Source organism: Gossypium hirsutum, chromosome D02 (genome assembly GCF_007990345.1).
Source record: "Gossypium hirsutum isolate 1008001.06 chromosome D02, Gossypium_hirsutum_v2.1, whole genome shotgun sequence".
NCBI lineage: Eukaryota > Viridiplantae > Streptophyta > Magnoliopsida > Malvales > Malvaceae > Gossypium > Gossypium hirsutum.
The window spans coordinates 60,869,903-60,884,181 of NC_053438.1; the positions used below are offsets into that span (position 1 = coordinate 60,869,903).

General features: G+C 32.5%; 1 protein-coding gene across 6 annotated transcripts; it reads right to left on the reverse strand.

Moving 5' to 3' along the window:
• Positions 1 to 10,413: 10,413 nt before the first annotated feature.
• On the reverse strand, positions 10,414 to 14,279 carry LOC107909685 (uncharacterized). Of its 6 annotated transcripts, none has more exons than XM_016837308.2 (9): positions 14,036 to 14,279; positions 12,935 to 13,286; positions 12,814 to 12,847; positions 12,473 to 12,700; positions 12,209 to 12,298; positions 11,378 to 11,443; positions 11,196 to 11,287; positions 11,042 to 11,089; positions 10,414 to 10,743 (listed from the first exon to the last, which is right to left on the reverse strand). In XM_016837308.2, the coding sequence occupies exons 2-9, from the start codon at positions 13,255 to 13,257 to the stop codon at positions 10,626 to 10,628; spliced, it is 999 nt and encodes a 332-aa protein (XP_016692797.1). In that variant the 5' UTR covers positions 13,258 to 13,286; positions 14,036 to 14,279; the 3' UTR covers positions 10,414 to 10,625. The 6 variants fall into 6 exon arrangements, 5 of the variants coding, with proteins under 5 accessions (XP_016692797.1, XP_016692798.1, XP_040944859.1 ...); XM_016837309.2 differs by lacking the exon at positions 14,036 to 14,279 and adding an exon at positions 13,781 to 14,023; XM_041088925.1 differs by lacking the exon at positions 12,209 to 12,298.

Below are 14,279 nucleotides of genomic sequence, written 5' to 3' on the forward strand. Positions count from 1 at the left end.
GGTACCTTCTCTAATATTTGTTCGCAGGTTGGACTCCAATCGTCACTAATTATTAGCCTCGTAATGACTTCCCCATCGATCGGTAAACCACGTTGTAAACTAATGTCCTTGAGTGTAATTGTACATTCACTGTAGGGAAGATGAAATGTGTGTGTCTCTGATCTCCATTTTTCGACCAAAACACTGATAAGTGGGGGGGTCCAATTTAGTCCCCCGAGCGTGCGAGCCACGTATAAAAAACCTGCATCTCGAAGTGTCCATAAATGACATCTGGTGCACTTTCGCTTAAATTGTTTATGTATGTCTCCAAAATTCGATCTTTGGGCTGAGTATATAAACATAAAAAATTAATAATCTAAATAACATAATAATTAATTATTTAAAATTAAAAAATTAATAATATTTTTTAACCATTTGTAATTAAATAATTTAATAATATTTTTTTACCATTTGTAATTTAACATCGGTGATATGTCTGTCATCCAAATGAATGAGTTAATTTACCATTTAAAAATGATAACGAATAAAATAAAATCAAAGAGAATAAAATTCAAAAAAAGAATTAAAAAACAATTGAGAATTGAGGGTTGAAAACTAAGGTTGAGAATTTAAGATTGATGAATGAGTATTGAGTATTTAGTTGAAAAGAATGAAGTTTGGGGGGTTTATATAGGAAATATTATGGCTGTTGGAATCTTTTTAGCCGCTAGAAAAGTTACCGTTGAAAGGAAAATATGTTTTATAGGGCGTGTATTTACTGTCACATCAGTGACAACGAGCCCTGTAAGACGCGTTTTTCTTTCTTTCTCTAAAAACAACATAGATAAATAAATTTAAAAAAAATTAAAAAAAGCTAATTTCTCAATTTTTTTTTCAGCACATTCTATTCTGCCTGTATAAATGTATTGTATTATAAAATTTGTTTATATGTAATGTAAATTCTAAAATTATTCATCAAGTTTAATAATGATTATTCCTTTAAAAGGTTTAATAATGATTATATTTTATGCTAAAATATAATTACTAAAAATAGATCATGAATTGACATAAAATCGAAATATTATTAAATACAGATCACCACGATGTTGACGGTTGCTTTGTCGGCTTTGGCTGGGCTTTGTTTAATGTTTTGAGGCGTATGGTCGTTCGTTCTTTAATGAAAAGAAGTCATATTTTATCCACCCCCAAGTCATATTCCCAAAATAAAGTAGGGTAGACTACACCCATGTCACTCTATTTATTTCATGTTTAGAGGTGAGTATTTGATTGAGTTGAGTCAGATCGAGTCGAATCGAATCGAGTCAAAAATTTTTGAGTTAGTCGAGTTGATGAATCCTATTTTAACAACCGAATTCAATTTGAATTTTTTTCGAATCGGATCGAATTGAGTCAAAAAATTTCGAGTTAAGTCGAGTCGAGTTAACAAATCTTATTATTTATACTCAATGTTCCGTTTACATGAACCGATTATTTTACTAGTAAACGAAGTACAAAATTATTTAACTACATAAACAATATAATGGTTTTGCCTTTTAAATTAATGAGTAAACATTTATCAAAACAATGTAGTTTTACCTTTTAACTTAATGATTTTGACTTTTAACTTTAGAAAAGGTAAACATTTATCAAAACGACGTAGTTTTGCCTTTTCTTTTTCGAATTTTTGGATGACTAGAATTGTGTAATTTATATTCGAGTTAAACCGAAAAACTTAATTTTTTATTCGAATTGATCCAAATAACTTGATTAACTCAAATAACTCGAACTATTTAATTCAAAATTTGAAAAATTTATCGAGTTTTTCGAATCGAATCGGATTTTACTCACCCCTACTCAAGTTATATTTTAGTTACTTATGTTTGAAACATTACATTTTAGTCACTTATGTTATCGTGTTGTAATATTTTAGTCATTGAGCCATTAATTACTGTTAAGGGTCTAACGGTAAGCTAATGCGACATGTTAAATCATCATTTTAAAGAAAAAATTTAGGTTAAATTATACAATTGATCCTTATATATTTTTTATTTTGAGCACTTTAATTTTTTTATGTTCTTTAGACTTCTTTTCTTTTCTTTTTTTTTCTATTCTCTACTACTTCTCCTTATGTTTTCCTACATTATCCATTTCTTTTAACATATTAGGAAGTCGAATTAGTAATGAAAAAAAGAGAGTAGTAAGTCAAAAGTCATCAAAACCCATAAACCTATACCATTTGCTACCTATCAAAATCCTCTACCACCACCCATCATCTTCATTTCATCTAGTAACACCTTCATCACTACCATGACCTCATTCATGACAAACCCAACAATATCATCCCCTCACAAAATAAACCCACGTTCAAATCAATCAAGAATCCAAGTAAACAACAATTAATAAGCCCCCAAAAATCACAGAGAGTCAAAGATTATACACTGACTGGTGACAGAGGAGCACATATTAGAAAATCGAGTCGATCTAATTGCCAGTGAATGAGATTTGATCTTGGGTAGTCCAAAAGTTACAGATTTTTTGAGATATTTTCAAAAGAAGGTCATGGTAGTGGTGAAGGGTTTTGATGGTTAGTAGATGGTATGAATTTATGGGTTTTGGTTATAAACAATGATGACTTTTGACTTTCTACTTCTTTCTTCACTGCCAATTCGACTTCCTGATATGTTAAAAGAAATGGAGAAGTAGGAAAACAGAAGGAGAAACAAAAGAGAATGAAAAAAAAAGAAAAAAAAGGGAGAAAAGTTTAAAGAATATAAAATAAAAAAATTAAATTACTCAAAACGAAAAAAATATGGGAACTAATTGTATAATTTAACCTAAATTTTTTGTTTATAATAATGATTTAATGTGTCATGTCAGCTTACTGTTACACCGTTAATATTAATTAATGACTTAATGACTAAAATGTTACAACATGATAACGTAAGTGATTAAAAAATAAAAATTTCAAACATAAGTGATTAAAATATAACTTGAGGTAAACAAAAATTACCATGGGTGTAGTTCACCCAATAAAAAAAGTTTAGTAATAAAAAAAAATTATATTGATGTAAAGTAGTCAAATTAAGCGGATTTTAAAAGTTGGAAGAAAATTTATAGTATAAACTTATTTGAAAAAGGAGTCTTATCTTTTAGGTTTATATCTTTACTTAAATTCTTGCATTTTTCAGTCAAAATTTTGAGCCTGAAAAGATGATTTAGCCCAATTTATACCATTAAAAACAATATTATGTTTTTATAAATTCAGGGGATGGGATATTATTTTTCTTTTTGGGGGAGCCATCCTTGAGAATCAATTGACCAATTATTTTTATCATCGTTGGGCAATAGAAAATGGAGTGACAGGTGAGCCGCCTTCATGGACCCAGCTGCGCCTGCATCTCATTAATTTTATTTTTATCATTAATAATTTATTATCAACTTATCTACACTTTATCATTAACAAAATTTTTTAATTGAGGTGATATAACACGTTAATATATTATTTTATTAAAATAATAATTATTTTTTTATACTTTTATATAATTTTTAAATAATTGATATATCTATAAATTAACCCGTGTAAAGTAAATTATTTACGACTACACTAATAATAATTCTTGAGTGAACTTTTAACATAAAATGTTCTCCATCCAATTTGTGTATATAGATAGCCATTGATTGGAGTGCATTTAATATTCTTATTATGATGTATTTACCTATTTCATTTTTCTTTTACTCACAAGTTAAACTATTTTTTATTTTAATTTCGTACATATTGCATATGCGTTGTTATTTTAGTTTCAAACTTTATGTTTCATTATTCATCGTATATTATTTTTAAACACAGGATTTCACACGCATGCGAGTGTGATAGGATTTCTAGCTTTATTTAATAGTTTTAGTGATTAATTTTGGATCCATAATTATTAGAAATTTGTTACGAATATATAATTTGCACATGTCAACTATAATGTTTTATTTGACTTATTTTTAGTGATTATAACTAACAGTGTGGATTAAAAAGAAGATTATCAAATAAAACTAACAAACATATATAAAATGATCATGAATAGAAGCTACGAAGGTATTTTTATTTAGTTAAAATGAAACGTGTAGGGTGGTTTGGTATCCATCCACTTATATGCTTAGTTGTAATTAATCTTATTAATTAATAGAATTAAAAGATGAGATGAACTTTGGTTTTGCAATTAAGAAATTTTTTTGTATATGTGGAGTTTCCCTGTATAGTAATTTTCTAAATCACTTCTCAAGTTGTAACCTTTTCTATACATTAATTAGTTCTTTTTCCCACTATGTCTTTCGTGACTAAATATTTTTCCGAAAAATCAGTTTAGAAAACAATGCTATTAGACACGATAGAAGTTTAACTTTTTTCTTAAAACCGAGTCTTATGATATTTATAGCAATAAAACTTTAATTGAATTATCACCTATGTTTTGTGTGAGACGATTAAGTCATTTCTCGACTTTTTACCAAACGATCTTCTCTGTTATCCTCAAACCCTAACTTACTTTGAGTGTGGACTCAAACAAAAAGAATCAAACACACAGAAAGAAAACTTTTATTAACTTTCAGTGGGAAAGTTAATTCTCTTTATGAGAACCAGAAACTTTGAGCATAATATCCAAGACAAGATATCTCCCTAAGTACACTTGATAGACAATATAATAGTTATTTAATTAATTTGCTCAATTTTAACTCATCATACTATAGACCTTTTAGGTTTACTTCGACCATGTAATGCAACTTAGTATTAGTTAAATATTAGGTAATCAGTGAGTCAATATTAGCTTATATTTGGTTTTGCGTGCAAAAATTAATGAGGAGAAACACAAACGGTATTAATGTGAATAATTGAATTTTATTAAATTTAATTTGTTTGAAAAACTAAATGTACAAATGACGAATGGACTACACTTAGGCACAAGATCTTAACAATTTCTCACTTGTTTTTTGTGAAGTAGACGAGTCATATTTCGCATTCTCATTATCTCTACATATTTTTCAAAACTCTTAACCACCAGAGTATTGGTAAATAGACCTGCAAAGTCGTCCTCAGATCCACAATATGAGTCTAAAATTATTTTTATTTCAATAAATAAATCCGTGTAATAGCTATCTAAGAGGATGATTAGTAACAATAAAATTAAGTCGAAGTTTATTCAAAGGTTTAAGTCTCTTAACAAGTCTATGGTGTAAAATTCCCTTTAAAGAGTTCCATTTGTTTATTATAAGGTCTGGAATTCCGATCGAAGAGTTCCGCCTGTTGATCATAGGTTATTCCCGATGAAGTTGAAATCAAGAGAAAAGCCCTACTAAGATAGATGGTTAGCCTATTAGTTGTCCTGTGACAAAATCCATTAGTTAGTAGTGTAACATTAACATCTGCACTTACTCAAAACACCAATTCCTGAGTTTGAGGCATTGATATTCGTGACTTCTCCTTTTGTTACCAAAACAAAAATATTTTACTGATTTAGTTTCTTGTAACCTTATTACCTCCAGATTTTTATTTTCCAGGGAAGAATATACATGTCTTTATGAATGAAAATGATTACTGTGGAGAAGAATTTTAACCCTGTCTTACATGTATAAATAATGCAAGTCGCACAATGATACGAGTCACAAAAGCCCAAATTCTTGAAGGCGAGGCCCAATAAGCAAATTCCCAGCCCAATCAAGAAATCCATCCATACTTAGTTGAAAATCACGCCAAATTGTCAAAGTGGCCCAAGTTGTAAAGTTTTATTTTTATTTATTTATTTATTTATTTATTTACTTAGTTTAAATTTTTATGTCAATATTCAGTCCAAGAGTCCTAGATAAAATGACCTTTGACCGAATTTCCATATTAAAATAATTAGGAGTTTTTTTTATTTTAGTTTTCTAATTAGATTAGGACTAGTTATAAAGCCTATTTAAAGGCATGGCTGTCCACCTTGTTAAACACTTATCATTATTATTAAAATTTCAGATTTGTTGAGAGCAGAATTTTCTTTGAGTTTTCTCCAAGATTTCTCTCTTGAGTTTTCTTTAGAAGTTGTTTTAACAATCTTGTGATTGTGGGAGCCATCTTCAACCTTTTTCTTGCCATTGATATTCTTTGGAGGGGAGATTAGAGCCGTTTGAAGGGAGTTGTGAGATCTTTCGAGATTTCAAGGCTTCTTAGGACTTATCTTTTAATTTCTTACTGTCAATTCTTTCTTTATTTCTACTTGTGCTAAATCATTATCTAATTTATTTTCTGTTCTTATTGTGTTTTCAGCCTTTTTCTATCTTAAGGAATTAGCCCAAAAATCCCCAATTTCTAGGGTTCTTGCCGATTCATCCATACTCTTTTTTGGGAGAAATTAGATTGCCGAAATTTGGGGAAAACTATTTGGGTGTTCAATTGGGCAGAATCGCAATCTCTTTTAGGGTTTCAAGATTCCTTATTAACACTTATTTCTATTCTCTATTTGATTCTTTACTGTTTTGGGGATTTTATTTCAGATCTAAAAATTCAAAAATCTAATCTTTTAATTTTCTGTTTCGTTTCAGATCTAATTGTTTAGGGTTTTCGTAGGAGTTTCTCGTGACTTGGCAACTCGATCTTGGTTCGCGCGCAACCCCGTATCATTTGGTATCAGATTTTGGGCGTTTTGGGTGTTCTTGGTTGATTTCTAAACTGATCTCAATATTTTAAAGCAAAAATAGCAGTTTTACCCAGAAAAATCTTTCAAAAAAATTTTATTTGAGTGGGTAAACGTTGTCAAATTGATCTGAAATTTTACATACATATTTGTGGCACTGTGATTGAATATAAAAAATTTATTCCTGCAAAAAAATCAGTCAAAAAAGTCAAAAAATTGAAAAAAAAGACGAAATCCAATAAAAATTTAAAAAAAATTCAGCGGGTTGAGTTTGGTGCCCAAACTTTCCAGATCAAAAATTAAATATTTAAGGACATTCGAGATTTAATTTTGTGATTTTTTGAGATTGGGAACACCTCGAACGAAGTTGTCAAGTTACTCCACAGTTTTTCGGGTTTTCTGTTTTCAGCAATTTTTATTGATTCTTAGCTGTAGGTTTTCATTTGTTTGCTTTTTATTATCCTTTTAAAATATCTAACACCTTCTTGTTTCTTGTGTTAGTAGGATTTAAACGTGTGCACAATCCTTCCTCGGTGCAACACGAATCACTTGGTGTCTCGTCAGTTTTTGGCATCCTAGTGCAAATTAGGATTCTTTGGTAGTTTGGTTCACACTCTCTAATTGGTTGATATAAACTCTGATAAAGAACTCACAAGATTGAATTCGACCTCATTGAGAATTTGATTTTTCTTTTTGAGTGATTAATGGTGAGGTTTGCTAACTTTTATTTTTGAGTGTTGAGTGTTTATTTTTTACAGGTTTTGAAGATGTCTAAAGGTGATAATAATGATGCACTTATGAAAGTCCAACAACAGTTAGACAGACATACTGCTGCAATCACACAAATAAATGCTACACTTCAAGCATTGAATACTACTTCGAATAAGGTACGAGTGAATCAAAAACATCAATATCGAGATCCAATTAAGGAAGATAGAGATAACCAGCCCCATAGGTGCAACCCTCAACGTGTCCCTAGAATGGATGATGATTGTCATGATCATGGACAATCATCTTTGGCAAAACCAAAGAGCGAGCAGCAACGAGAACATCTCTTTCATACTCGCTGCCACGTACAAGGTAAGCTTTGTAGAGTTATTATTGATGGTGAAAGTTGCTCGAACATCGCCAGCACGACGATGGTGGAAAAGCTTTGCTTAACCACTACCAAGCATCCACAACCTTATCAACTACAAGGGCTTAGCAACGAAGGCCAATTTAGGGTCACTCAACAAGTGCGCATCGCCTTTTCTATCGGTAAGTATCAAGACGAAGTTGTGTGCGACGTAATGCCTATTCAAGCCTGCCATTTGTTGCTAGGAGAACCGTGGCAACTGGATCGAAAAGTCACTCACGATGGTCGTACCAATAGGTATTCTTTCAAGCATCAAGGAAAGAAACTCACCTTAGTGCCGCTCACTCTGGAACAAGTCCATGAGGACCAAATCAAACTGAAAAATTCTGTTAAAACAAGTGAGGAAAAAGAAAAAGAGAATGAAAAAGAGCAAAAAGAGATTGAGAGTGAAAAAGAAATTGAAGAAAGAAGAGAAAATGAATTAGAAAAAGAAACAAAAGAAAAAGACGTGGAAAGGGTAGTGAGGAATGTTTCCACTAACCAAGATATGAATTTTTCTTGTGTTGCTACTTTTCAGGTTCCCGAAAGATCGAAAGATAACTTTCAACTTCAATACCTCTCAAATGAAAGACGCTTTCATACGATCAACTTAAGCAAAGATGAAATCACACTACATGATCCCGAAGGTAAGCGAGGTAAGGAAATTTTAGAAACCGAGTCCAGTGCAGATTTGAAAATTATTGATAAAACTTTTGGTGACTTAGTTCTTAAAAGATCCCCTCATTTTGATCCGATTAATTGTTACTCTTCGATTGTGGTTGATAAAGTCATTACGAAAAGAAGCGTGATTTGTTATTCTCTTGATTTACCTTGTGTAAAATCCTTGAATTTGTCCAAATCTGTTTTGGAGAATAAGGTAACGAAATTTTCCAAATTTGTTTTCAATTTATATTCGTGCCTTAAACAGTTTATGTGGTTGTACATGAAGTTTGAGTTCCATTTGACAAACGTTAACTCAACAACGAAGATTCGACTACACTATGCCCCTGATGAGCGAAGGTTTGTTTTAAATGAAAAAGGTAAAATCGACCCTTATTCTTCTGCTTATCGAGGTAAGATGCTTGAAACCTTTGAAACACTTTTGTACTCCTCGGATAGTGATAAAGATCGTGTTGATGAACACTTAGATCGAAACGTGCTTGAATGTCCTATTTTATTTATTGATGATCTATCTGTTTTGATGGTTGATAAAAAGATTCTTGTTTTTGATAATGCATGTGTGAGTGAATCTATAGACCGTCGATTAATGCATGGTATGATTATGCAACTCTGTGAACCATGTGAATCTTTTCAAATACCTACTTGTGACGATTATGTTTACCATTTGATTTATTACTCGCAATTTATTCATTGTTTGTGGGAACAATGTGAGACGACTGAATGCCTTAAAACATGTCCATCTTTGTTTCAAATATTTGACGAGGCAGTGGTGAGTAAATTAGATTGTTTGCATGGTAATCTGAATCTGTCCATTCACATGCGTTATACCTGTTCTATTATGCTTATGATTGGACTACAAGCTTATTTCCGTTGCTATTTACTATCTCATGGCTATTCTTCTCAGTGGACTCAATTGCCATTAGTCCCGTTCGATAGAGGAAAGTCGAGTTCATTTGATTTTTCAGATTCGAGGATGAATCTTTTTGAGGAAGGGGGGAATGATACGAGTCACAAAAGCCCAAATTCTTGAAGGCGAGGCCCAATAAGCAAATTCCCAGCCCAATCAAGAAATCCATCCATACTTAGTTGAAAATCAGGCCAAATTGTCAAAGTGGCCCAAGTTGTAAAGTTTTATTTTTATTTTTATTTATTTATTTATTTATTTATTTACTTAGTTTAAATTTTTATGTCAATATTCAGTCCAAGAGTCCTAGATAAAATGACCTTTGACCGAATTTCCATATTAAAATAATTAGGAGTTTTTTTTATTTTAGTTTTCTAATTAGATTAGGACTAGTTATAAGGCCTATTTAAAGGCATGGCTGTCCACCTTGTTAAACACTTATCATTATTATTAAAATTTCAGATTTGTTGAGAGCAGAATTTTCTTTGAGTTTTCTCCAAGATTTCTCTCTTGAGTTTTCTTTAGAAGTTGTTTTAACAATCTTGTGATTGTGGGAGCCATCTTCAACCTTCTTCTTGCCATTGATATTCTTTGGAGGGGAGATTAGAGCCGTTTGAAGGGAGTTGTGAGATCTTTCGAGATTTCAAGGCTTCTTAGGACTTATCTTTTAATTTCTTACTGTCAATTCTTTCTTTATTTCTACTTGTGCTGAATCATTATCTAATTTATTTTCTGTTCTTATTGTGTTTTCAGCCTTTTTCTATCTTAAGGAATTAGCCCAAAAATCCCCAATTTCTAGGGTTCTTGCCGATTCATCCATACTCTTTTTTGGAGAAATTGTTCAGGCAGAATCGCAATCTCTTCTAGGGTTTCAAGATTCCTTATTAACACTTATTTCTATTCTCTATTTAATTCTTTACTGTTTTGGGGATTTTATTTCAGATCTAAAAATTCAAAAATCTAATCTTTTAATTTTCTGTTTCGTTTCAGATCTAATTGTTTAGGGTTTTCGTAGGAGTTTCTCGTGACTTGGCAACTCGATCTTGGTCCGCGCGCAACCCCCGTATCACACAATCTATAGCTTAGGTTAAAAATCTTCTATATTTACCATGTCGACAATGGTTTCTATACAAATTCGATCATATATTTGGTAGAACTTCCTACCATGGACTCTATAGCTTGCACTTTCATGAACAATTAGTTTTTTTTTCCATCAAAATGAAGACACTAGATTTCTGTAACCTTCCTGCTAGCTGATAGCATCCCCGAATTTCAACACCAGGAATCCCACTTTTCATGTCCTTTTTCGAAAGGACTCAGGTGATGACCTTGAGAAAGAAAAGGTCTTGAGTTTAATTATTAAAGCAAAGATGCCATAGCATGGGATATGCATCAGCCCTACTCCCAAGTACCTGTTTCAGTCCAAGATATAAACGGAGGAGCACATTAGCAGCACATTTTATTGAGTTCAATACAGTACTGACACGACTGATTGATTACCACAAGTTGCTCATATCAAACAACCAGCACAAGGAACTAAAACTTGCATTTGCTTTAGTATGATACTAGGTATTACAGCGCCGACTCTATTTCAACCATTCAATGAATTTTCACTTCAATTGGTTTCCTAAAGACTGTGTGTGTGTGTGTGTGTGTCAAAACATAACTGCAGAGTCTGCAGTGACATTTAATAAAAGATTGAATATGTACCATAACGGAGCATATGGCGATGATAAGTCAAGGAACGGATACGGCCACCTGCAAAGAGATAGGTACCACAATGTGAGAATAAAGCATTTCACAAAAAAGAGAGGTAAAATATTTGAACTATAGATAAAACTGTAACCTGGAAATATAACATTACCAAAGGTTAATACAAGCATGGATGATCCATTGGAAAACAACAAATGTGCCCGTCCACAAAACAAAATATGCAATTCGAAAAAATGGGAACCGCTGCAAGTAAAAGGGAAAATTAGCTTTGTTATTGATAAGACGATACTAGAAATGGCAGGCCACCAAGACAATCAAGAAAGGGAAACTTACCATGCAATTCAAAATTGTGTCACCAAGTAGGAAAACAACATTGATCGAGTGCATACAGACAATCAACTGCAGTTGACAACGTGGACGTACGTAAATCCCAGAAAAAAGATGTAATACAAATAAAAGAACAGCATTTCAACTCTTCTTACATGAAAGCTAAATGGCATCAGGTGAAAACAGAGCAAAATGTTTCCTTCTTTTATATCCTAAATTACTTAATAGGAAGACCAGCAGATTGAGGTGCCACCGAAACTGTACATTTCCTACCTAAGACATGTGATGATAGTAGTGAATAAGTGGAGGAATCTAATGAGATTTAACCAAACATTTTGTCAAAATTTAGAAGTAACACTCTCCTAATTGTTTGAGACAGCCAACTACTTGCATGGACTTTAGTCCTCATATTGATAACAAGTAATGTTGTATGCATGGTTTCATTGTAGGTTATCAGCCCACTATACATTACAAGAAGAAAAATGAATGGAAATGAAAGAATGAAGTTAGCAGCCCTAGCCATGAAGCTTTTTTGATCACCTTCCCAAGTTCATATTGCATTGTGGCGGCCATATTTAGGCACAAATGGTCAACTACAGAATTCAATGCAGTGTCAAAAGAATCTGTATTTCATTGCACGTTAACTTCAGACTTCAATGCTTCATAAGGTACACTAGCTCCTACATGCAACTAGCTTAGCTAAGATCTCTCCATCTTGAAATGTATTACATTTAAGCCATTGGAGCAAAGGGGTTTAAACATATATATTGCAACAAAAGTTCCGACTAAAAGAAGAAAAATCTCAGGAACAACTAGAGTTTTCAGCTTCATACTTACAAAATTCAGACCATAATCTTTGGATTTTAGGAGCGGAAAAAGAATAAACCAAAATACTGAATCGGTGAGTATTACTGCACCTGCAGAAGTCTATTCGGAAACACCAAAAAATATTAAAAATCAGGTGAAAAGGCAGTAAAAATGTCACTAGAATAATTAGGATATAATCAAGAGCAGGGAGCACTAGAATCACAAAAGAGCAGCATTCAAGGTAAAACAAAAGCCATACAGTCAATTCACCCAGAATTTGTAAACAAAACATACCTGATAAATAATTTGGAAGGCATAAGTCCATACACCAGCTCTAGGAGGGCAATGAGGTGCTCTGTGAGCATCAAAATGTTTGCACTGGTTGGACACATTTGCAGCTTCGCCAAGAATGGGAGGCGTGTAGGAGCCATGCTCAGAATCTAAGCTTAAATGATCACCCCTATCACCACCAACTTTTCCCCAGTGTTTTTGACATCCATATACTGAGATTGCTGATCCAAACTACAATAGTAGCAGAACAAGTCATCAAAGGATGATTCTCTAGCGATCTGAAACTGAGGGAGCATCACTTAAAACGAACAAATAGAGATGATAAAAAATGTCAAGAGACATACCCCAAAGTATATTGTAACCAAAGTAAATGTCCACCTGTTCAGGAACAAAAACAAAACTGTTACTGAAATGTATGTAAGTAGAAGCAAAGGAATACGTAAGGTGTAGAGATACATCACTCACTGAGTATAAAAGTAAAAAATGCCACTTCCATCAATAGCGACATTGGCTAGAAGTAATGCCAAAAGCATGATGAAAGCAAACACTCTAAAACTAAGCAGCCAAGCAGGATGAATGCTTCTGAGACATGTATTCCAAGCTTCATCCTCATATAAATGCCCTGCAGCTTCTTTATCATTGTCCCTATCCTCATGTTCTGATTTTTTCCTACCTTCAAATTTCCAGATTATAATTGCTGCCACAGCCATAGTGGTTAAGATGAATAGTGCACAAAGTGAGAACCTCCAATTCAACCAGTAACTTAAGGTGGCCGTATCGGCAGTCATGACTGGCTGCCAAGTATGTGTTGAGGATCCTGTTAAGAAACTCAATAAATTACTCCTACTTGCTCCATTGGTTATCATAACTTTCTTTATTATCAGATAACAAATGATTGCCTCTCTACCCAAAAATCAACTAACTACAACATGGATGTTCAAAAAGGGTAATTCTTTAAAATAAAATCAAAATTGAAAACCAAACAGCTGAAAGCAATGGGGCAACATTCAGCTACCAAAATAGTAAATTCTTTATGAAGAAAAACAAAGAAAAGTCTTATTGTTTAAAAAAAGGATAGTATTTGATTGCTAGGAAAAAAACAAAGAAAATCAAGAACCGCAATCCTGAAAGGCGGTCACATGTATATGATCAAAATTCAGGCTAATATTATAGAATTTTGCAAAAGACACTAGGAGGCAGACGCAGAGTGGAGGAAGGAATACTAAAACTAAAACTATAAACAACATGAAGAAGAAAAGAAAAAACAAACATAAAATTTTAGATTAAGAAAACAGAGGTCAGATTCCTTACTTTAGATGGGTTCTTCCCATAAAGCTAAAATTGGATTAAAAATGGAAGAAAGAAGGTCGATATCAATGAAAAAGACAGATGGGGTTTTAAGGCGTTTACAATTTACGAATAAGAATGGTGAGGAATGAATTTATCGAACAAGTGAGTCCACGTTGATGATTGGAATATGCTTTGCTTCTTCTTTGTATCGTAGTTTAAGAGAGGGAAAAGATTAAAAAAGAAAAAGAAAAAAGAGTAAAGCACAGTAGAATTTACCTTGAAGAGGAGGGAACCAGTTAATGAAGCTGGCTGAGGCAGGTAGTTGGTTGGTTGTACATTATGATATAATATATAATATATATATATATGTGTGTGTACTTATAATTAGAAAATAGCTACAAAGGTGAAACACCATGAAGAAGAAGAAGAAAAGGAAGGACAAATTGTCTGAGTAGAAGAAACAAACAAAGATATCTGAAAAATGACAATCTGCAATCTCATTCTCAACCACAGGACTAGA

Excerpts from the sequence above, each read along its gene's own strand:
- LOC107909685 (XM_016837306.2), bottom strand. The coding sequence starts at position 13,335 with ATGATAACCAATGGAGCAAGTAGGAGTAATTTATTGAGTTTCTTAACA. Across the intron at positions 12,848-12,934 it reads ATTTTTTACTTTTATACTCA|GTGGACATTTACTTTGGTTA; the intron begins GTGAGTGATGTA and ends GTTCCTGAACAG. Across the intron at positions 11,090-11,195 it reads CATGCTTGTATTAACCTTTG|GTGGCCGTATCCGTTCCTTG; the intron begins GTAATGTTATAT and ends ATCTCTTTGCAG.